Source organism: Vipera ursinii (genome assembly GCF_947247035.1).
Source record: "Vipera ursinii genome assembly, chromosome: 6".
NCBI classification, from domain to species: Eukaryota; Metazoa; Chordata; class Lepidosauria; order Squamata; family Viperidae; genus Vipera; species Vipera ursinii.
In genome coordinates, this window is record NC_139515.1 from 76,361,909 (window position 1) to 76,387,109 (window position 25,201).

The 25,201-nt window shown below is 36.4% G+C and overlaps 1 protein-coding gene across 1 annotated transcript in view; it reads left to right on the forward strand.

Moving 5' to 3' along the window:
- Positions 1-25,201, forward strand: part of CACNA1C (calcium voltage-gated channel subunit alpha1 C) — a gene marked incomplete at both ends in the record, with an annotated part of 522,454 nt that overhangs the window by 464,365 nt on the left and 32,888 nt on the right. Inside the window, 2 exons of the mRNA XM_083366796.1 lie at positions 1,571-1,654; positions 2,254-2,331. Of these exons, the coding sequence (XP_083222922.1) occupies positions 1,571-1,654; positions 2,254-2,331 (162 nt within the window). The remainder of the gene's footprint in view (positions 1-1,570; positions 1,655-2,253; positions 2,332-25,201) is intronic.

The window sequence follows — 25,201 nt, forward strand, 5'->3', positions numbered from 1 at the left end:
ACCCTCCATAATTAAAATGTTGAATTCAAACTAGCCTATTTTTCAAGGTTTGCCTGGATATTTTCCTTATGTATGTTTCAAAAATGCATTTTACTTCTTTCTAACTTCACCTTCTCTTTTACTTTCTCCCCACAAAACTCTCTTAACAGTTTCTCCAACTGTTGAGGAGTAAAAATCAGAAAGTTTTCAATCCAGGAAGATTTAGTTGGATTGCATATCCAACTACATGACCTTAATCAGAATTTAGCCTAGCTGTGAATTCTGCTTTGCTCTTAACATTTCTAAACCTGGTTTTTTCGCCAGTGTTGGAACTAATTGCTTTTCCCATCCCCTCCCCCCTTTTTTTTCTTTAAAAAATCCTGGGAATTCAGGCTCACATTTCACCCATGACCTGTAGTTTCCTGTACTAAGAACATATCCTATGCCACTTGGGTTTGGTTTCTTTGAAAATTGATCACAGCTGGAGAAACAGGGAAATCAGATTAGCACAAAATAGTAAACAACCAGAAACCAGCATATGCACTATTTAATAGTATAAGAAAAATGTGGGAAGATGATTTTAGAATGTGGATGTGTGAAAAAGAATTTTTGCAAGTCTTGCAAAAATGTCTGAAATACTTAGAAATTTACCTAAGTTTTTAATTTAAAAACAGAGCAAATTCTACCTCAGGATTTATAAGATTCCAGTCTTTAGTTTAAGTTCTACCTTACACCAATTCATTTTTAATATTAAAGTGGATCAAATGGATAAATTAAATACATAACGATAGTATATGGATGAAAGCTGACAGTTATTGTCTGTATAAAAGGAGAAACCTGAATTCAGTAGGCCTTAAAGCCATGTAAGCTATTGGTAAAGATCCACTTCTTCATAATCAAAAAAGTTCTTTTCTACTCAATCCTCCTCTGTCTCCAGGACATTCCAAAGACAGCTGATTTATGTCAGTTATAGTTTAATTGACTCTGAGCATAATGCCACCAATGGCCATTACGAGGTTCCTAACCTCAGAATATAAAGAATGCTCCATTTTAGGCTCTGGACAACCTTTTAGAAAACAGTTGTGGGAACAATTTGTTTCCTGCTAGTGCTACTCTCTAATGAACTGCCCACAAATCAATGGTCTAACACAGGGGTCGGCAACCTCGGCTCTTTTATGACTTGTGGACTTCAACTCCCAGAATTCCTGAGCCAGCATAGCTGGCTCAGGAATTCTGGGAGTTGAAGTCCACGAGTCATAAAAGAGCCGAGGTTGCCGACCCCTGGTCTAACACATAAAAAGACCAAAAGAAAATACAAAGGAAGGATTCCTTCACCTTATCAGAATTAATCTAACCCCAGCTTGCCTTCACACAGGTAGTCCTTACATGAACACTTGATCCCTTTGCTTTTAATGGGATTACATGTTTGAGTAATGCCAACATGTGCTTATATCGAAACACCCGATCCTAAGCTGCTCTTCTACAGCCCCTGGCATTATCAGGGCAGTGATTCTAATGCCAATTCTGAACTGTTTCTGTCTGTCTAACATTCCTTTTTAATCCCCATCCTGCCTGCCCCTCCCTTATGTAGGGTTACTTTAGTGATCCTTGGAATATTTTTGACTTCCTCATCGTAATTGGCAGCATTATAGACGTCATTCTCAGTGAAACTAATGTGAGTATAACTCTACCCTCCTTAGGATGCCACCAAATCCTCCTTCTCTTCTTGTTATCTTCTCTTTTTTTCTGGTTTATGTTTTCTTCCCTCTAATCATGCTTTTATTGACCTTACCGTCGTCCTTCTCCCAGTGGAGGGAAAAAAGGAGGAGGGTTGAAGACCCTCCTTTCTTTTCACTGGTCACAATTGTGGCTGGTGAAGGCGCACAGAGATTGGGGTATGTGTGCTTTTTTCCCTCCCCAAAAGATGAAACCAAACCAAGCCAGACATGTTTGAGTGTAACTTTCTAACTAACCAGGCTTTTTATTGATACCCTCCATCGTGTTACAGAGGTATGAGCAACCAGAACTTTAGAGTGGTAAGAGAGTTTTTACTATGCCCGCGTAACCTCTTTCTTTCCTTATTTTTTTCTCTTCTCTCCCTCTTTCATGCTTTATTTATTTATTTGTTTGTTTGTTTGTTTGTTTTGAATTTTTCTTTGGGGGTTTTTATACCCTTTTTCCTTCTCTCTCCTGTTTGTTTTCTTCTTTCTCTTCTTTTTTTTCTTTTCTTTTTTTTTCTTTTTTTTTTCTTTTTGGTTTCCCTGACACATGCAGCACTATTTCTGTGATGCATGGAATACATTTGACGCCTTGATTGTTGTGGGTAGCATTGTTGATATAGCAATCACCGAGGTGACCGTAAGTAGCTGGCGTCTGTCCATGAATGTGCCTGCTCTTAATATTCATTTGTCTTTTCTGGGTTTTTTAATCTCTTTCTTTTTTTACTCTCTTCCCTTCTTTCTCCCTCCCTTTTTATTTAAAGTTTTTTTTTTTAAGGATTGCTTATTTCCTTCTGTTTTCGTTTATGCTTGTTTCTTTATGTTTTAGAACAACTTTGAGGATTTTCTGACTGTTGCATCATTTTCTTTCCCTCATAATTAGCCTGGCATGAATAAAAACTGTATAGTAGAAAAATCTATGAAAAGTTTGTGGAGTGAATGCACAGTAAGCAAGCTTCTGTCCTAGGAAGTTGTAGAAATAGTCAAGACTGATTTTTCAAAACTATGTTAAATTTCCTAGGGCAATGAACCACTTGCCATTTCACAAAGAATTATAGGGCAACTCTTTCGAGGTGGAATAGTTGGAACCAGACATGGGGGGAAAAATGCCAAGACCTTTATTTTTCCAAGTTCTTTTCTTCAATCTTGAATCCACTAAACTTCATAACTAAGCTAACATTCTATAATAATATTTTATACACTAAACGAAATTATATTATTTCTCTCCTAATTATTTATGAAAAAGAAACTTCAGGAGAGGAGCAATTACTCTAAATTTTACAAAAAATGATTAGAACCAGCTAAATTCTGGCTCCGAGAATATTTTGGCACTGCAAAAGTTATCTGTATGATTTGTTCACTATTTGGCATCTCTTCAGTGTGGGTATCTACAGAGATCTTGACCAGCTGCAGCTATAGTGATGAAAAGGGATGTCATTCATTATTATAAGCTGAGAGAATTATGTTTGGCAGAATCCAATACTATTTACAATTTCAAAATATTTGGTAAATTCTACTGAGCTAATTCCCATTCTAGATAAAATTCTAATTTGGAACTGAGATCAGATAAATTAATCGCACATATGTTCCATTCTTCATAGGACAGCCACATTATTTAGCAGGAAAATATGTGAAATGTAACATTGCCTGATTGTGCAGGTTTCTATAACCCAGACAAAACAACAGACTGGGCAAGTTACATGTTAAAACATTAATTAAAAAATCATAAGAATAAATTCAATTATTTTTAAAAGTAGCAATGCTTTTAACAATACTAATACAAATAATAAATAATAAACGGTCTCAATGTGTACACCAGTAATCCTAACCTAGGGTTGAAATCCCAGTAAAATAAAACTGCCTTTTAAGAACTTCTCAAAAACACGAGGGAAGGCGGTTTATGGATCTCTAGGAGTGTTGAGTACATTTTTGAAACATTATACAGTACACTGCAGTACATTTAATTAAAGTTTGTTAAATATGGGACAGCAGAGATTAAGTTCAGCAGTTATTTATAGAGCAGAAAAGTTGACTAGGGCTATTTTCTTCCCAGTATCAAGTAGCTTTGAAGTGTTGAAGCTGACATTAATATTGGTTCCACTTCACCTCTAAAGAATACCCTTCTACTATACAGGCCCTAAAATTTTTGCATACGTCTTTTTATTACCTGGCATGTTTGAAGTTTCTCTTTTAATCTTTGCTTTGATTCTAACATTTCTTATTAAGCTATTCATTTTGAATTTCTTCTAACTTTTTTGCATATCTGATGCACTGATAATTTGCAATCAATTAAAGATGGAGTTTGTTCTGAAATGTTTGAAATCATATTATACAAATTCATATAGAATAAGAAACTGAATGGCCTTTGATATCAATTTGTACCTTCAAAAATAATCCTGCTCTGTGGCAGTCCACCCAGCCACCCAACAAATAGGCATTGTTTTTTGCAGATCAAATTGAAAAGTTTCCCTCTTCACTTACCAATTGCATCATTCCTTTGTCTTTCCTACCATGAAAGTTTTGCTTTGCTCCTGGTTTTTGAGCCTGAACAAATCTGTCTTGCGTGCCTGTATGCTGGCTTGCTCTGCAGAAACTGGAATGGTGGGTGGAGGGAAGAAGAAAAGTAACATTTCTGAGTATACAGAATATTAGTTTTTTACTTGATTCAAAATCAGATAGCATATGATAGGCTAGAGCCTAAATAAATTAGTCTGTCATAGATCTCTAAAAATTGTTGCAAAAGTAAGACTTAGGTTTGTATAAAATGAGCCTTTCTTGGCATTAATTACTTTGTCATGAAAGGTGATGGATGTATTAGATAGGAACACTGTGAAGTCTCATCTGCATAGACTGCCATGCAGAAACAATTTGACTGGAAAGCATTTAAAAGCACCAGAAAATCAGAAGGCAAGGGTAAAAAAGTCAGATGTACGTAATCAGTGGGTGTATAAGTATGTGTGTGCACGTGTGAATGAATTAAAGCATTTTACAGTCAAAACTAAATTTCTTTATAGTACAAGATAATATTTTTATAACTTTTTAACAATTTTGAAAAAGATGTATCTTTGACATTTTATCTTTAAAAAACAGGGAATAAATATGTGTTAATATTTCTTTTCTAAAAATTCCCTTACATTTAATACATCTATTACAAATCTTAATAGGATATATGAATTTATATATCACAATATATTACCTCAAGTGATAGAGCGACATTTTTTTAAAAAAAATCTTTAAAATAGTGTAACCTTCAGCCTATTTTAATATTTGGTTTTGGAATATTTAAGTACTAAAAATGATCTTTCAAGTATATATTGAAAGATAACCGTTGTCAGAGTCTTTTAACTTACATTCAATAACCGTATTAAATTATTAGTCTTTTTTCCAAATAATTTCAGTATGATGACAGAAGAAATCTGGCAATTAGTCTTTATTCATGAATAGAGAACTTTTATGTCTAGTGAAACTGAATGGATCCAAACTCCATAAAATACTTATTTTGGATTTGGAGTTATTCAGGAAACACTGATGTTCTATCTAATGTATTTTAAGAAATATTGCTGTAGAAAAATCACAAAAGCTAGTGCAAATTTGAGTAAGCTAAAAGCAGTGCTTTGAGGAGTATAAAAAGGGAATATTTATGACTATCTGGTCCTGAAATAGTAGAAAACATGTTCAGAAAAAAAGGGGAAAAAACCTACAGTTTATTGAATAAACATCAATTCATCATAAAGCTTAAATTATTTATCTCATCTCAAATTCAGTTACTGAATCTTATATGGAGATCTAGCCATAGCCATTTCTTATTTTTGCTATATGTGCAGAACTATACTCAATTCTTAGAGTATAAAAATATGAAAAGGAAGAAATGCAGCTTTCCATCTGCTTCTGATTCCATCTTTATACAACTTTCTGATTTCCCAATCAGCTTCAAAAGTATCAGTAACATTAAAATGAACAAAACAAGTAAAGACAAGTTATTATATCTTTCAGAACCTTCAACATGAAATCTAAACTAAAATATATCAGGACAGTTGAAAGAACTTTGAAACACTGCAGATCAGAAACACAAAAATTATAAAAACTGGTAACAAGGAATTACTGTACATTATTGGCAGTTTGCTACCAAGTGCTCTAGCAAAAAGATTTTGCTGAGACTGATAATTAGGAAACAAATGAACAAAACAGAATTGCCCATAGCTCAAAGTTCCAAAAAAATGATAAAAAAATCATGGACCTCCATAATAGAAAAATGGGAAACATGTGCAATAGATAAGAATTTTCCAGTACTAGAAAGTGGCTTCTAAAACAAACATGCTCTTTTCTTCCTTGGAAATAAGTCAATTCCTGAAATTATTCAGTTAACTTTTTTTAAAAAAAATTCTAGATAATTCAGAAATACCTTTTATATACCAGCCTTCCCCAACCTGTTGCCTCTAACCATTGGACTATAATTTCTAGCTGTTATGGTATGCAATCTGGATCATTTTTCTCCTGTATATAACATTTTTCAGTGTTATAAACTTTTTGTAACTGGAAGTATATTTGCCCACCCCCATCCCAACACATACACATATCCTTGACTGTGGTATAATCCATTATTAGATTGGCAAGGTGTGGTAATGAAGCCTTTAGTGCTCCATTCAACGTTTCAGCTGGAGCAATGCTTTTTGGAAACATTTCTAAAAAAGTGTTCTTGGAAGACATGCACTTTTGTTACCCTTCAACAGCTGCACTGCACATCTTTCTCCAGGTAAAACTATGAATTAGTATTAATTCGTTAATTATGCAACACGGTCAAAATTCATTTGTGTATTTTAGATTAAAATATACACAGAAGGAATAATTTAAAAATAGTCTTTTAGATTCGTATTATGTGAAATTACACTTTTCAATATGGATTTCAATATGAATGTTTATCCAGATTTTTTTCAGTTTGGATTAAACTGAATACAGTACAAAACAAATGTATGAACTTGCAAAACTGGGGAAAAAAGAACAAATACAAATTAATCAGTTTGTGGCATGCTGCTTCTTTGGGTAAAAATTAAGCATCATAAATATAGCATTAGGAAAAAAGAAGCCTAGAAGGAATTTTTCTTTATGAAACGGAATTTCTTAGTAATTAAAAAAAACTTGACAATATGTATTTGTGATGTACGGAGAAGAGTTCAGTCTGTAGTATAATTAGACTATAGAACAAACAGATCATGTACAGTACTGGTATGTAGGAATAGTTCTGCAAATATATTTTATCATTTCAATAGGGCTAGATTCTAATTTTGTGTGTGTTGTGTGTGTGTGTGAAATGAGTCGATGTGTATATTTATCTGTTTACTTCCTTTTTATTGTTTCACTTTTGAGCATATTTCAAATAGTCTATCATTTAACAGTCACCTATTTGTCTGTATATCTGAATGTAGGTGTATCCCTTAGGGCTTGTGCACACATTAAATTTACTCCTTGTTAAACTGCTTTGCTTACCTTTAGGGAGCAGCACGCTAGCTCTAAGATGAGCTAGAGTTAATTCACTAGAGGTAAGTGAGATTTCATTGGGGAAACTAGTTTCCACAGGGCAAATGACATCCACTTTGGGTAGACATTGTGTGCACAAGCCTTAAAAATATAATTGAAATTGTATGTGGATGCCTTTGTAATTGTCTAGATGCATAACATGCTTGGTATGTAATTCTCTTGCATTAGAGGGGATGTGCATGTACTGCATGTGCATGTTTAGTGCATGAATATAAATTCTGGACACATGAAACTACTCTTTAGCTGCATTCATTTCAAATGAACTGTATTGTCACAAATTTCCACCGAAATCACTGCATTGTCACAAAAACAAAATCCAATATTAGTTGTTTGCCACTTTTTTAAGGTGTAGGTCTCTGAGTCTGAGTCTCTGAGTACGGTAGCAATCACTATAGGATGTGTCTTCTCAGTTTACCCTTTGCAATAGTTGGAAACCAAATTTTACTTAAGAAGCCATAGTGGTTTCTACTAAGTTGAGATGTTTACAAGCTTGTTACCTTTCTTCCAAGGTCCTGAATACAAGATTTAAATCCAACCTAGGCAAATTTACTTGGAAGTAGGTAGTACTGATATTATTTCTCAGAAAAGGTGCACAAATTCACATGCTTAGATTCCTAATGTTTAGGTGCCTCTTGGGTTTTTTTAGCCTTTGATTTATTGGTTTCATTTTATTTTCTTGCATCTTATTGATTATTGTTTAATTAAGGGGTTATAGTTCTGCCTGCTTATGCACTCATTGCTGGATTATTCCCAGAATACGCTTCAGTTATAGGCTGTTTTCTTTAACCTCTGAGATTAGAGCAGTAAATGACTAGCTCCCATGCTGTCCAAATTGTCTTTGCTCTCTGCTTGTCAACAATGATGTTTCTTTAATTGCACAAATATATAATCCACTGAATAGGTTCTGACAGGGCAGAACCAACTCTGATCAGCCATTAAGATATCCAGTGGGCTTCTTTCCCAAAACAGGAGTAGTTGCAAACCACTGATTGGTGATTTGTTTTTAGGTGTCATCTGAAGGTATTATAATGGCTTACTTCTATTCAGTAGAAGCTCTCATGCTTCATTCAAGGCCAGGCTGTGTCATCCAAAAGTAGTCATAATTAAAAAAGAATTTCTAAGTTTAACAGTGAATAATAAAACAATAAAATGACTGAAATCTTTAACTTATTTCAGTGCTCAGTGGTTAAAATGCAGTGTTGCAGGCAAAACTGCCCACAACCTCCTATTTGGTGAGAAATGATGGTAAATGAGAGTTTCTCGCTGTACTTTTTTCTGAGGAACTGTTTCATTTGGGAGAACTCACTATCACATTTTATGAACTGAGGAACAAGGACTTTTGGAATGCAATTTCCAAGCAGCAATAGTATGAAATTTGAAAGATGTAACACTGAGTATTGTCTTTAAAAAGGGATTTGATTACAAGTATTGAGAATGGTTTTCTCCATTGATACATATTTAGTATTTCTGGTTTCTTAATTCATACCTGGATAAATAACTCCTCTGTCTGAGTAATAAAAGAGGCTTGTTAATCCACATGGAGATCTTTTATATATCTTTTCTAATATTACAAAATAGGAAAACATAGCTAATAGAATAGAAAAAATAAAAATAAAATTGAAAATAATAAAACATCAGAATTCAAATCTAGGAATCTATTGAAAGAACTCTAGTGTTTTGTTAAATCTTGTTTCCTATTTCCCATTATGTTATTTTTAGAGCAGTGTATAGTTAAAGAGCAGGCTGTTTAGAATAATTTTAGGCACCTATGCTGCCGCCTCTCCCCCCCACCCCAATTTGAGTCTTTTCCCCAGCATCAGCAAGGCAGAGTTGCCAATAAAGCTGCAACCTTGAAACAGATGTAGGAGGAGAATCCAGGAGATTTGTGTTTTGGAAGGTCTGCAGCCACCAGCTAAAAAGAAAAGCAGCTGAATAAAAGGTGTTTTTCCTTCAAAGGGAGAGATTGGATCAGGGAAAAACAGTATAAAGCAGAGAAAAAGAGAGAGAGATGAATTAAGACAAGCATGGGGGAAAAGTCTTGATACATCACGTGACATCACATGACGTCGCGAGTTTGACATGCCTGAATTAAGACAAAAAGCAGTGTAGGATTTGTAAGAAGTGTTGCTAGTAATCTTACAGCAGGTAGTAATATTAAAAAGGAAATGTTGTAATAATGCAAATAGCTATCCTATAAGTATAGTATAGAGGATATGTAATAGTAATTGAAGTATAACAGAGCATAATAATTATTACAATCATAATAATTAGCATAATGTAGAAATAGCAGTAGAAGAGAATATTGGATAAAGACAATAGAAAGCACTCACATATAAATTTATAAGTTTCACATTTCACTTTTGTATTTTTTTCCCAAAATAAACATCTCCCTGACTTGTATAGGGAGATATAAAGAAAAACTACCTTTCCAGGATCGAATATTTTCTGAAGAAGAACCTGTGAAAAGGTGCCCTTATTTTAATTGAATAAAGTAGATGTTCCCTATCAGGCACATATGAAAGCGCTGCTTATATGTGTTGAGTTTGTATGTCCTTGTATTTGCAAATGTATGGATGTTCTGTGAAAGGCAAGTAAGGTTTATCTACTTCTGCATGGCTAGCAATGTTTGTCAATGCATCTATGTAGCTATCCTTAGTTTGAATAATATATTTCAGATATATGTATGATTGCATTTAAGGAGGATGTAAGGCTTTGAGCATATCAGTCCTAATTTTATGCTAACTGTGTCTTAGCTTCAAGTGTTTGCATGCAGTAAGTGAGCCTGAAAGAAGTTTATCCTTAGGTTTAATGGAATGACTGCACAGAAATGATTATAAAGAAATGAGAGGGAGAGAGAGAGATGGGGATGTAACTGTCCCCTAGATATTTAGGAATATCTCTATTCCTACATTGCTCTCTAACAAGGCTATTAATACTTTACTGAAGCAATTAAAAATACCTGTTCCTGGGGAAATCAAATTTCTTGATATACTGCCAAAAATAAAGTTTCCTTCCAAATCAGTAGATTTGGTGGTTGTGATTTGCTGCCAGTTCAGAGATTCAGTATCTTCTCCATGTATTGTGTTCTGATTGGTGTCATCCCTGAGAACCCATGTCCATATAGAAGAGAGCGTTACCAGGCCCATTCACAGGTACAGCTTCAGGTTTGTAACTGTGGTTCCTGTAATGATAGCAAAAAGCAAAATATTGCTACAAGCTTAGAAGAGGCAGCTATATAAATATTCCAAGTGTCATTCAAATATCTCCGTAGAAAAAAAATGAAATGTATATTACCAATAGTCTTGGGGAGGTTTCTGAAATGATTCTAAGTCAGAAGCAAATACTACTTTTAAAAACCTTTGTCAAACCCCACGGCATATAAATTTAATAAATAATAATAATAAATAATAATAATGTTTTTCCTCATTTGGTGCTGGTTTATTTCAGATTAGGGCAGGAATGGGAAATCCGGTGCAACCTCACTCAGTCCCAGCACACTTGGTCAATTTTGACTATTACCATTCCCCAAAATATCTGTGCAATGTAGATTCCCAGTTCATACCCCAGGCAAATAAGAGATCTATGTATATATTAGAATTCCAGAAATACCAACACAAATGTTCATATCGTTGGTAATTCATATTTCCATTTATTCCCAGTGGTACTGTGCATCTTTCTTCCCTCCCTTTCTCTATTCCTACTTTTTATGACCTCCTTGCCTTTGTCATTCAAGTCAGGCCAAATATCTGTCAGCCAATTTTCAGCAACAATCAAAGTTTCTGAAAGCAAAGAGCTATCGGTTCAACCTTGAAAATGACACTAAGGCCAAAGGTCAGCTGGGGACAAGAGGTAGAGCTCTTTGCATCAAAATCTCAATGATTCTGGAAACCTAGGTGGGATTCTAGCTATAAACCAATTTATGTGTATTTTCTATAGAAATCAATGGGACATGTTTCTCTAAAAATGGCTTTTAAGGTTGAAATGACATATTTACTGTATATTTAATGTAGGCTGGTTTGAAATATGGCAGCTTCTTCTCTTACTAGTCCCCAGTAGGCAGCTTGAGGATTGTGGCCTAAAACAGCCCCAGTCTTGCAATGGTACAAAGACTGGTGGAAGGACCAGTGGCGTAGCGTGGGTTGTCAGCACCCGGGGCAAGGCAAGTAATTTGCGCCCCCTAACCTGTGGATTTTAGCACTCGAGTCTCTTCCACTAGCTCAGGAATTCTGGGAGTTGAAGTCCATGAGTCATAAAAGAGCCAAGGTTGCCTACCCCTGAGTTAGGTTCAAGGCAAAAAAGGGTCTCTGGAGAAGAGGGAAAATGCTAGTTTAAAACTGAAACAAGGCAACTTTAAGGTGCCTCAGCTGTGATTTAGGATGAGACAAAGAGAGGACATGGCGTTGAAAATGGTTAATGGGGCATGTTTGTTCCACTCTTAGTGGACGTCAGGATAAACCCCACGAGAGAATGACCTTACAACAGATGTGAATAGGCTTGGACTACGTTTGTAGATTGAGTGCATACATCACATGGAGCGATGATGGGCTTCATCAAGATTTATGATCCCACAATTGGCTAGTTTTCTCCATCTTGTCCTAAACCCTAGATACCAACCACGGTTTATGGCATGTGGCGTGGGGTTGACCCAACATGTTAGGCGACAAACAATGACTTCCAACTTACAATGCCTCAGCTTCCCAAGGTTATTCCAAAGCCGGAAAAGCCAACCAACCCACCCTGCAGCTTTGCCTGCTTAGGCTGAACCCCAGGAATTCATACTTGCTGCGGCGCCCGACCTATTTTCTGCCCAGACGCTGCTTATCCAAGCCAAGCCGCCTCCTTCTCTTTGGCACCTCACCCCAAACAGAAACTGAGATTGAAGGCAGAAGAAGAGTTCAAGCTTTTAATGGGGGGGCGCGAGGGCTGCTTTTCTGCATTCCAGCAGGACAGGATTTATTTTTATTGTTATTTTTTTTTAAAAAAAAGCGCCTTTTGCAGAACAGAGACAGCACGGGCGCGCCCACAAACACACACGCACACGCACCCGACCACGTCCTCTCGGCCCCAAAGTCTGCATGCACGGTTGGATCGGCAACCTGCCGACGCAGCTTTCGTTCCAGAGCAGGGACCCCCGGAGAGACGCTGCAGCGATCCTCCCCCCGCAGGAAATCCACCCTCTTTCAAGCCCCGCCGTGCCCCCCCGCCTTTGGCAACCCCGGGAGCGCCTTGGGAGAGCCTCCGCAGCGGAGCCCCGGGCTTGCAGGAGGGCCGCGCTCTGTGCACGCTCAGGAGCCGCCTTCTCCTTTGCGGGGGGGGAGGAGGGAGAGAAGGCTTCCGTCCAGCGCCGGCGGCCGGAGCGAAGGCGGAGCGGCCCGAAGGAGGAGTCACGCTGTGTGGTTGTGTGTTTGTGTGTGTGTGTGTGTGTGTGTGTGTCGCGCCGTGGGGCGTCAGGCCCTTCCCGGCTGGGGCTCCGGTGCCTCTGCACTGCCGGATCCTGGCGCCGTCGAGCGCGCCCCCCCAGATGTTGCACCCGGTGCGGCCGGGGCCCCCTGCACCCCCCACGCTACGCCACTGGGAAGGACAGCATGCATCTAATCCTTGGCCCCTTTTTTTTCAGATTCTGCACTCATCTAAGTTGCTCTGTCTGCTCATTTCTCTGATGCTCAGTATCTTATCTTCTAACTTTTCCAGTCCTTTGCTATAGAACTGATATTGGAAAGAAATCTTTGTTTCTACATACGTGTGAATATATTGTTCCATGAGAACATTATTTTAAAAAATACTTCCTGCAAAACTGGTGTGAGAAGAGCAAAGTCCTCCAATATATAGTAAACAAAGGACAGGAGCAGCCCAACACCTTCTTTTGACATTCTATATTATTATTCTCACTGTGTTGTTGTTATCTTAATAATTATGTTATTTCTGATATCTCTGTATTGTGTTTATGTGCATGTTCAAATTGGATGTTGTTTTGGAGTTTTAATGAGTTATTTATTTGGGAAAATAGTTATTTGTGTTCGTTTTTGTGTCAGGTAGATTATTCTACAAAGAATAATCAAGCAAAGCCATTGAGTGCAGAATTGGAAATTACTCATCGATAAGGTCTTATAAATGTATGAACACTGCCAGTGTCTAAATAGGAGTTCCTATGATCCAGCAATGAGACTTAGGCAGTGTCATATTATTAGAAATTGATTCATATATGTAAAACAAGCTACTAAATGTAAACATGCTTCTTGCATAATATATGGAAATCACCAATTTTATTTTTTTGTGCAGAAGCAAAACTTATTTTTTTTCCAAGAAAGAATGTTTGTAGCTCTAGCATTGCTAGAGCTGGAAGGACCTTAGATTGTGAAAGGCTGTTTTAAGGGAGTCCATGTTTCCTATATGGAAAAACATTTATTCTGAGTGTGTTATGTTAATGCTGTAAGATTATTTTTCAAATGTCATAAATATATAAATAACTGAAAAAGTAACAATCATTTATTTTTTAAAAAAATATTTGCATACTGCTTCTGATCTAAAATCTCAAAGTATATTACAATAAAAATATAACTCTTAAAATTACGAAGGATGTAGTAAAATGAAGAATAAATTTACTAATGTTTCTTCATGAGCCACCCCTATAGCTTATATATATAATACGGTATTTAATATTTTAAATACTAACTATTCAGTTTTCCAAAAATTCTTACTTTTTAATAATAAGAGTGGGGAAAACACAAGAGGAGAATTTATTCAATTTTTCCTTGGTAGCACATAACAAAGATTGAGTTCCATCCTATCTGGTATTCTCCAGATATCTGAGGTTTGTTACTTCCAGAATTACCAGCCAGTATGATCAACAGATTGTAATCTTAACTTTTCTGGAGGATTTCACAGTAGGGAAGACTATTTCAAAGCAATTTCATTTTAATGATTGAGCTTGCATTTAATTTTCAGCCTTTAAAAAGTATTCTTACCTAAAATTAATCAAAATTGTACATGTTACAATGAAATATAGCGTTACAATTATAAATCAACTTAATTTTGTGGGATAGATCAACTGTAGCTCGCATGTTATCATTTTATATCTAGGTCCTTGAGGTAAAAAGATGAAACTGTAACAGATTATGTACCTGAATTTCTCTAGAGCCATATCTGTTAAGCTATGACACTATACAGATAATCTTTAATTTAAAACCATTCATTTAGTGAAGGTTTGATGTTACAATGGCACTGAAAAAAGTGACATAAGACTGGTCTATGCACTTAAGACCATTGCAGTATCCCCATGGTCACATGAGCAAAATTTGGCTGCTCGACAAACAGCATACATTTATGAAGATGCTAAGACATTCTAAGTTATGTTTTTAAAAATAAGTGCAGGTTCATTATATCTGTTGTATATTACCAAGTTTGAAAAACTATTTCACTGGAAAATGGCAGCAGTACATCTAGGCTTCTTTCAATATATTTCACAATTCTGACATTTAACGTTTGAGTAAAAATATTGCTATTTGAAAGTGATACACGATCTAGATATTATTAAACAATTTCATATGCTTTAAAAAGATGTAAATTAGGTTTCAGAAATGTAAAGCTATCATTGTAATGGTTTTGCATAAGTTTATTACCTTCAGATTTCTTACTGTAAATCAGCTCAATTTCTGACACCATTAAGTTGTGATTTAATGTAATTTGTATTTTAAACTCAAAATTCAGAATTTTGATCACTACATCTTTTCCGTTTTGATAGGCAGTAAATATGTACATTTGTATTATCTGAAGCTACATTCCTACATCCATTATCTGTCTGTGATTTCTGGCACACTGTCCTCCACTATGAAATCAAATCTGCTAAGCTTGTAAGCCGCCCTGAGTCTTCGGAGAAGGGCGGGATATAAATGGAATTAAAAAAAAAATCATCTCAAATGTCCCTTTATGCCATGGTATCTTTTACTTGCATTGCCCTTGCTGTATGTTTTCAAGGTATCGAATGCATAATTGCTGAATTGCAGAAGACACCATGCAAACATCGGAAAAGGCTCCTCTGGCACTTGCTATATAATATTTATCATATTTTTATGGTTTCAAATGTGACTCTGGGCTGTTTACATATTCCCTACATAAGATTGAAGTCTCATTGAAGTCAATGGAAGTTACTTTTGAATATTTGGGATTGTACTAGGAATCATATAAGTCCTATTTACTACTGGCTTGTTGAGCAATCTTGCCTGATCCCAAAACACAGGAAATTAAGTCTCTGTGAGTGAAAAGTTATTTGAAAATGCATCATAATATCAATTATTGGTTATTTATAACATACACATATACATATACGTACTTAATGGAAGACCAAAGTTAATACAATGCTGCTTTCTCCCTAGACAAATATTTCAGTTGAACTTAAGACTCCCATATCGTATACAATGTATACACTATATATTCTTAAATACTTAGTATACTTATATACTGAAACTCATTGCAACATGTAACCTTTGCATAGATTGAAATAGATTTAGCCCCAATCCAACTATTACTTTAATTTGGGCTCTACTGCACTACTTGAATGCATCTTTTATTGAAGATGGCAATATGGGCCCTGTTAGGGACCAAAATTTGATATTTATATAAACAGAATTGATTCAAGACCACATATTATAGATTTCTATAAACTATAAGGTGATGCCCAAACACATGTTCTAACAATAGTCATTTACATACTCTTATGAATATGCTACAAACAGGAGCACAACACATCAGAAAACATTGGCAACTAATATATTTCAAACTTCTTTAGATCACTATGAACTCAGCTATGCTATCTCACTTCCATTTTATTGTGTCTAATGAGCAGAATAATAAATACATTCTGAAAACTAAAAAGCATTTAGCTACCTGAATTCAATTAAAAATAAACTGCTATATGTAATGTGAATCTATTAGACTATAATCAATCTGCAGTACTGAGACATTGGGTTGATAAGTAAATGAAAAATTTATGAATTTATTTTATAAATATGTAGAATTTGAAATTATAAGATAATAGTCTTTAAACATATGCCATGAAAAAATAGCAAAACAAATCCTAGAACATTCTTTACATACTTGGTAACAAATTATTTATAATTTAAATGAATACAAATTAATATTCAATTAATGGAGTAAGCAAGAGACATATTAAAATATTTTATGTAGATTGACATACCTAAATTACATGGGATTATTTATTTTATTTTTATTTTTTATTTTTTATATATAGATCAAATGTCCAATTCATGTCCCCTCCAATCCTTTTCCTTGATAGGTTAATCATACCTAGCTCCCTCAACCATACAAAACAAAACAAAAGGACCAACAGTGAATTCTTATTTATCTTTGTAAGGTTAAGCAAGCTAGGTATGTTTAACCTATCAAAGAGAAGAATTGGAGGGATTGGAATTGGACATTTTAAAGAAGAAATTTGTCTGGAATGGTATACGGTATCCTGCTCAAGCGAGGGGTTGGACTAGAACAGGGGTCCCCAACCCCTGGTCTGTGGACTAGTACCAGGCCGCAGCATGCCAGCAACCAGTCCGCACAAACAAGCAAAGCCCCATCCACAGGATGCAGGCAGCACACAAAACCACGCCCTCTCCAGTCCGCAGAAAAACTTCTCTCCACGGAACTGGTCCCTGGTGCCCAAAAGGTTGGGGGCCTCTGGACTAGAAGACCTCCAAGGATCCTTCCAAAAGTTATTCTGTTACAACTGTTAGATATAAAAAAATTAATTGCTCCTGTGAGGATTGGTCTAGGTCTTGGTGCAGGAATCTATGCGGAATTCACATCCTGTGCCCAAGTAAGGGATTACATATACAAATAGATGCTTGATAGACCTGAGGTCTGTGAGATACTGTCCATCAATTGAAAATATTAATGCCAATCACAGGATAAAAAGAGAAAGTAAGAAACTGGATTCAGTATTTATTTTATATGTTACTTTGATCATTTGTAATGATTCAATAGCCATTTGCCTAGGTCAGGGGTAGGCAACTTTGGCTCTTTTATGACTCGTGGACTTCAACTCCCAGAATTCCTGAGCCAGCATGGTCCTGAGGTCTGTGAGATACTGTCCATCAATTGAAAATATTAATGCCAATCACAGGATAAAAAGAGAAAGTAAGAAACTGGATTCAGTATTTATTTTATATGTTACTTTGATCATTTGTAATGATTCAATAGCCATTTGCCTAGGTCAGGGTTAGGCAACTTTGGCTCTTTTATGACTCGTGGACTTCAACTCCCAGAATTCCTGAGCCAGCATGGCTGGCTCAGAAATTCTGGGAGTTGAAGTCCACAAGTCATAAAAGAGCCAAGGTTGCCTACCCCTGGCCTAGGTGGATTATAATCTTTTATTAGCAAGAAATGTGCATATGTGGCAATGTGTTTAATAGTGACAGAAAATGTTTTATTAGTGTACATATATGGGATATTATGGACTCATTATGTTCCATACACACTTTAAAATTTATAATAATTAACATAACAAACATAACAATATGACATATAATAAATATAATTTCCTCAGACAGTCTCACCAAGGTATTCACCTTCTGTGTTACTGGAAGGCTTTAGTTTTAATCATAGTATGGAAGCTGTTTTATTCTTAACATTTCTAATTCAATTTGATTCTTCTCTTGGCATAATTTGCTATTATTTTCCCATTCCTCAGAAACAATTGGTAATTTTTTTGTGGTCCCTGAATATAATTAGAGCTCAGAATATGTTGTACAGTCTTCCTTAAGAATATTTCTTTCTCTAATTATTCAGCAATCCTTGGGATTTTTCCAAGCTTGTCTCTACCTCTTATGTGATAGTACTGCAATACCAATTTAGATACTTAAGAATTCACAACTGTTCCCAACTTAAGCAACATTATGCAATAAGGAATAAATACATTTGAAACTACACAAACATATGAGATAAAATTTGACAGTACTTAAAACTCAGGTTGTAAGTTAATTATTACTATAATTGGTCTACCCATGTAGAAAACACTATATAAATACTGCCTTCCATGAGATTAATAGAGATATAAAAGGATGATGTCCGCTTCTAAAATTAAAACAATCTGATTTTTTAATAATGGGAAAACATGATTTTTCATGAGTAATCTCTGTCCAGTTAAACAGCAAGTGATATTTAAATTCACAATTGGAACTCTAAGCATAGTTGAGAAAATGGAAAAGGATCAACACATAAGACACCATTGACAAAGACTCAAGAGTTTCTGGTAGTTATGGATTCTCACTGAGCTTTTAGGATCAGATTTTATAAGACAAAACATACAAAGTAGGGTTCCAAGAATCTACTTTCTACCTTTCTGTCTTTGTAACCTAATTCTTAGGTTTCACAGATCGGTTTCACATTAAATCATCTTGTCCTATGTTAGCAAGATTTATATCATGCAGTAATCAATACAATAACAAAGTATGCAGCAATTCTTAATAGTCACATTCCAGGCAATCTTAAATTAAGAAAAACTAGAATACCCTGTCTGAGATTAGTACCTGAAATGCAGTGACACTGTTTTTATTTTTGAATTGAAACTTGATTTGCATTAAATTTCAATAAAAGATGGATAATAGTGTTTGCTAAAATTGTTGATCTGCTACTTTAAATGGAACCATCAAATACTAATCTAAATATTAAGATCTGTATTTAATTTTTTTATTTTGAAGAAAGATCCTTTCGTATAAAATTCATATTTTAGATTATAATTCAGTATTGCTGTACTGTCCATATCTCTGATAGTTTCACTAAGTTAGCCAACACTAAACCTTCTCTTGAAATATTATAAAACTACTATTCTATAAAGCTTTGTTGTAGATATGAGGAAAATAATTTGGACAAACTTTATCATTTCATTCTTCCAAACATGTTAATATATTTACTTTCTGCTTCATTTGGAACATGGGAAATTTAGCATAGAAATTATGTGAACTCATCAATACCGTATTTTCCGGCGTATAAGACGACTTTTTAACCCATGAAAATCACCTCAAAAGTTGGGGGGTCGTCTTATACGGCCAGTCGCCTTATACGCCGGAAAATCAGTGGGTGGCGTCTGGCGGGAGCCGGCAGGGCAGTCCTGCGCACGCGCGCACTCCCCGGCTGCTCCTTAGCAGCTGGGGAGTGCGCGCGTGTGCAGGACTGCCCTGCCGACTCCCGTCCGACGCTCTCCCCTATTGAGGCAGCTGTTGCCTCAGGAGGGAAGAGCCGGCTCACTCTTCCCTCTTGAGGCAGCAGCTGCCTCAAGAGGGAACAGCGTGGAGCCGGCAGGGAAGTCCTGCGTGCGCGTGCGTTTGCAGGACTTCCCTGCCGGCTCGCTCTTCCCTCTTGAGGCAGCTGCTGCCTCAGAAGGGAAGAGCCGGCTCGCTCTTCCCTCTTGAGGCAGCTGCTGCCTCAAGAGGGAAGAGCGTCGGACGGGAGCCGGCAGGGAAGTCCTGCTCCCGTCCGACGCTGTGCTTCCGCCGGGCGGTGCTGGCCAAGACGAGCCAGCAGGCAGCCGCCGTGAGCGCGGCGCTGAGGGGCAGCAGCCCCACGCGCAGCAGCAGCCACTGGCTCAGCAACAGGTCCGAGCACAGGAGCCGCACCGCCAGGCTGCCCAGGAAAAGCAGCCACACCGAGAGGCTGCACGCCCAGTCCAGCTCCATGAGGGGCAGGGCGGGAAGCCGGCCGGGAAGAGGGACCGTGAGCCCGGGCCGAGCGCGCCTCGGCCGACGGTGAGAGGGAAGCGGCACATTAAAAAGAGGCTGCGGGCGGAGCTACCCCGCCCTGCGCCGAATGGGAGAAGTTCAAAGCCTGGGGGGGAAAGCAGGAGGGGCGCCGGCCGTGGCGGGGTGGCGGCTGCCCTCCAGCGCTGCCTGCCACCCGGGAAACGCGTCTCGGGGGCCAGCAGAAGTGCGGGAGCAGTGGGAGGGCCAGCGGGGCCAGTCGGGCCTTCGCCTCCTCTGCGATGGACAGGGAGGGCAGGGCATGTAAGTATTTTCTGGCGTATAAGACAAAAAACCTTGAAAAACTTCTTAAAAGTAGGGGGTCGTCTTATACGCCGGGTCGTCTTATACGCCGGAAAATACGGTACTCACACAAACACAGACACAGACACATCCATAATATATTTGCAGCAGCAATTTCAGAAACAACACCAATTTAGAATGTTGAAATGGTTATTTTTATAAAAGCTGAATTTTGCAATTATATGTAGCTTTTTATTACTAGGAGAAAATATAACACTAATCCGTTGATCATTACATTTTAGCAAGTGCATTGTTTAATAGTGTTAAAAAAACTATAGTTATAAAACCTGCATCTGAGAAGTACAGCTCAGTCACAATTAGCAGACAATTAAGAATGTACAGGTAGTCTTCGTTTAGTGACCACAGTTGGGATGGGCAACTGGGTCATTAAGCAAAGCAGTTGCTAAATGAAATTGTAATGTTTATGATCTTACTACAGTTTTCCTTGGCTTTACAGATCTGCAAAGATCATAAATGTGAGGATTGGTCTAAAAGTTATTTTTTCATCATTGTCATAAGTGCAAAATGAAATGAGGCAGTTACAAAATGATGTGTACTGATACATTTAATACATATTAGAAATACTACTTTGTACAGAAACAAACCTAATTAAGAATACGTTAATATTCTCAAAAAAAACCCAGAACATACATTTTTGAGACTATACATATAAAATTCTCTATTTATAAAAATGTGATGAATGGGTGGGTTTATTCTGTTTATCATTCAATAACTCATTATTACAAAAATGTAATCTGAACTATATTCAGAGTTCAGTTACTTTAGATCTAAGATTATCAGTTTATCACCAAAATATTGCACAGAAAGTGGAAATAGCCAATATTTTTAAAATATAAATTTTTAAAATAAGACAATTTCATGAATGATAAATTCTACAATGATTGCTAACTATATTAAAATTGTCAGAGTTATAAGCCTCTAATTGACAACTGCTGGAGGTAAACCAAAGATAACTATCATATCTGTTTATCTGCTCTAGATTGGTTAATATTGCAAATAGAGTAGATGGGCCTTTTGTTTAATCTAAAAAACGTAAACAAAACATTAAATCCTGTACATTTCTAGTCAATGTACAGAGTAAGTTTAATTAAGTCCAATAGAACATATCTCAAGATTTTTATAAGATTATAACCAAAATTGAATGTTATACAGAAATAAAAATCAAGCATATTAAAAACATCAGAAACTTTATGTGGTAGAAAGGTAAGAATATTGTGATATAAAGACCTCTTAGCTTTTGCCAACTACCAAATAAATAGATGTAACAGTCATTAGCCCAGCTAGCCTGGTCACTGGCAAGTGATTGTGGAAGTTGTAGTCCAGAACATGTGGAGATTTTTTATTTCTTATATATAGGAAAACATCTTAGCTTTATTTTAATATTAATTAATTAGAAAACCCAGCACTGACAATGGATCCTGATGTCATTTTTAAAAAAAATAAAATTTCAGTTTAATGGATATTGGTGGAATGTCCATTAAAATTGAATTTTCATAGTGACATTTATGCTTTTTGCATCATTATTTAACTAATATTGAAATTGTCATATAACCATGCAAATTACATAGATTATATCAATTATCTAGACTGCTTTGGAAATAGTGGAATGTATTCCTTTGAGGAAGTTAAGTCTGAAGTAAAATTTTGTCTTTTGTTGTCCTTAGTCTGATGAATGAAGATCCAGAGATATGAAACTTTACTGAATTCTAACATTTGTGCTCTTAGTACTGAGAAAGAAGATAGATTAGACAAGAGAAAGTTCTATCACTTCAGTTAATATAATTGTATTCCTAAAACAATTAGACTTCGTGATTTATTTTTCCAAGAAAATAGCTAAAAGAATGCATGTTTCTGGAAATATAAAATATAAATATAAAACCAATCTGAGAGCTGAACAATCTCTTTTTGATAGATTAAGTCAGTGATGGCGAATCTTTTAGAGACCGAGTGCCGAAACTGCAACCGAAAACCCACTTACTTATCACAAAGTGCCAACACAGCAATTGAATCTGAATACTGAGGTTTTAGTTTAGAACAACTTGTACATTAACAACTTTTGTCTTAAAAGAAAAACACAATAACAAAGCTTTCAATGATCCAAACAACCTTTTACTGAAAGGTAAAAGTTTGCATTTGGCATGCTTTTGAACAATTAATGTGACTTTTGCTGTTGTATGGATGCTGATCATTTGTCTAACCTTGGCTTATACTTTGTAAGTTTGAGGGCAACACATGCAGCACTCAGGTCATCTGTTAGTCTGTTTCTGGTGTCAGACTTGATATAATTCAAAGCTGAAAACAGCGTGCTCGCTCCAGAGGCTTGTTTTGGCTCAGAAGGGGCTTGAGAAATGGCTTTTTCCTGCAAAAACCTAGCCAAAAAGCAAGGCGCGCATGCCCACAGAGAGGGCTCCAAGTGCCCCTCTGGCACGCATGCCATAGGTTCGCCACCACTGGATTAAGTTATCTGTATATCTGTAAGACAATGGATTAAAATTCATAACCCCATGAATACAATTGTGTGAATGAGTGTGCAATCTGTTTAATTCCATAAGAGGACTCTCCTTAACCATGGCTGAATTTGATCCATTGCATTCCAGAGAATCTATAGTTCTTTTCTATTATGTGGTCCTATTTTTTTCTTTATATCCTTCCTTCCTCACTGTGATGTTTTGTTGTCTCTGTGTGCATTTCTACACAAAAACCCAACCATCTTCTTCTGTAACACTTCTTAATCTCCTAATACATGCCTTATTCCCTTGCCACCCTGACTACTTAGGTTTCTGTCTCCAAACCTGGCCCAGTTATCTCTGCATGTAACCTCCATGTTGTGTATCCATTTGTAGAGTCTGGTATTGGTTATTCTGCACATAATTTGTATTTATTGTGCATCCTTGATTTTTTCTTCAGTCAAGTTATCTGTAGTCCTACCATAAAATGAGTTTTTACCAAGAGAGAACTGGAACCCTTTTTGGATTTCTTGTTTGTTAAAAAAGCTCTTTGAATCAAGTGGATTGGCTTGCAAAATAAATTCAAACAGAAAAGAAAGCTAGTATTCATATTTTCATACAAAATTAAAATCAAACAATGAAGACCTAGAAAAGAACAAATAGAATATGAGTGTCATGATTCCAACAGAGACAAATTTTCAAAGTTGATAATGGGGTTCATTTGTTCAAATCAGTGTCACTCCTACAGCATGATTAATTCACCTGTTGAAGCATCTCTAATTGAAAGTGAGGGAAGAGAGAAGGAAATGTACTTCTGACTGAACTGGACTAGTGAGGTTGACACTAGTGTGTATGCCTGGCCACTGATTTCCTCTTGTTTTTGTTCACATTTCCATATTGTGGACAATATGCTTGAAGCACCCATTCCTGCCATCCAGGAAATAATGTATGCTTCATTTGTTAAAGGGAAATGGGAGCTTATTAAGCACATATTATCTTTTAGAATACCACCATTCGATGACACTATTATTGGTTGAGAGGAATATCACCTGGAGATGCTAATGTTATTTCATCTCACTATAACTCCACACTGTAATGTCTGTGGTATTCCTCATGACTCAATAGGACAAGTTGTAATACTCTATGGCTTTAGTTCTGAAATGAAGGTAGGGAATGATGGCAATCACTTAACCAGATTCAATAACATTACAATGGCATAAAGTGTCCCTTGCGTAGTAAAAGTGAAAGTAACAGAATAATTTGTGGGTCTAATAACATGATGCTAAAAAACATTGTATTACCCATAGTTCCACATTGGTTCACTTTAAAAAGTCAGTTAATGTCCTTTATTTTACTACATTACTTAATTCAGCAAATTCTATAACCTGAACAAAGTTGGTTGTCAGACTTGGGAACTGCATGTAGCATAGCATTTCCTTTCTTTTTCACCTGAATAGCCTACCTTCAACAGCACGCATTCATTCATTCTAGCATAGAATTATTTTCATGTGTATTTCAGGAAATGTTTCTAATTATTAAAACCAGTCATTGACTTCTGCAAGCCTAGTTAAAAAAAATCCAACAAAAATAAAAGCCTATATGCGTTTTAAATAAGTCAAAACATAGATTTGATTCGCAGCATCTTAATTGTGCCTCATTTAAAAAGAAGAAAAATGATGCATTTTACATAACATAAATTATACAGGAAAAAAACCAAGAAAATTGCAAATTGTTTAGTGATTTGAATTCTGTACATATGCACATAGACACATAAATACTCACAGGGTAGAACAGCTAGTGTTAAATTCTTAACAGGAAATCAAAGGACCTTTTCTCTCGTGGTCACTGAAAGTGGTGAGTAGCTCAAATTGGAAGATATGTTTGTTGGGTGGTGGGTGATCTGCACTGTTTCCAGGTTTATAGATCAGAAAGAGAGAGAGAGAGAGAGCATCAAACTGTTGGCTTGATGGAAGCCATGGAAAATTGAAGACCATAAGAAGGAAGAAGGTGCTACTACTTCCTCTGAAATCTGCCAGTGTTCTACAGTATATGTAGGAGACATAGACCATATCTTAGGGTACTAAAACCCTTCATCCTTCACTAGTCTACCTTGGTAGGGTTTGGTAACACCATTACCCAATTCCCTACCAGCACCCTGTTTGGTAGGGAACCTTCTCACAAAAGCCAAAGCAAACTAGTTGACCCATTTGATTCTGGCTTATCCTGGCTTAGTGCAAGTGAAAGGAATGTCCATGTAAGTCACAGGCCCTAAAGGGAGTAAGTATGGAGGAGTCCTATGCTAAGGGACTAAGCTATGAGAACATCAGAAGCCACTTGGAAAAAAAAGGCTATTTTAAACTCTTAAACTATTAAACAGTAGTGGCAGGCCAAAATAACTATATTATCTGAGCAGTGGACAGACTGTGGGAAATACCCAGGGGTCATGAGAAATAAAATT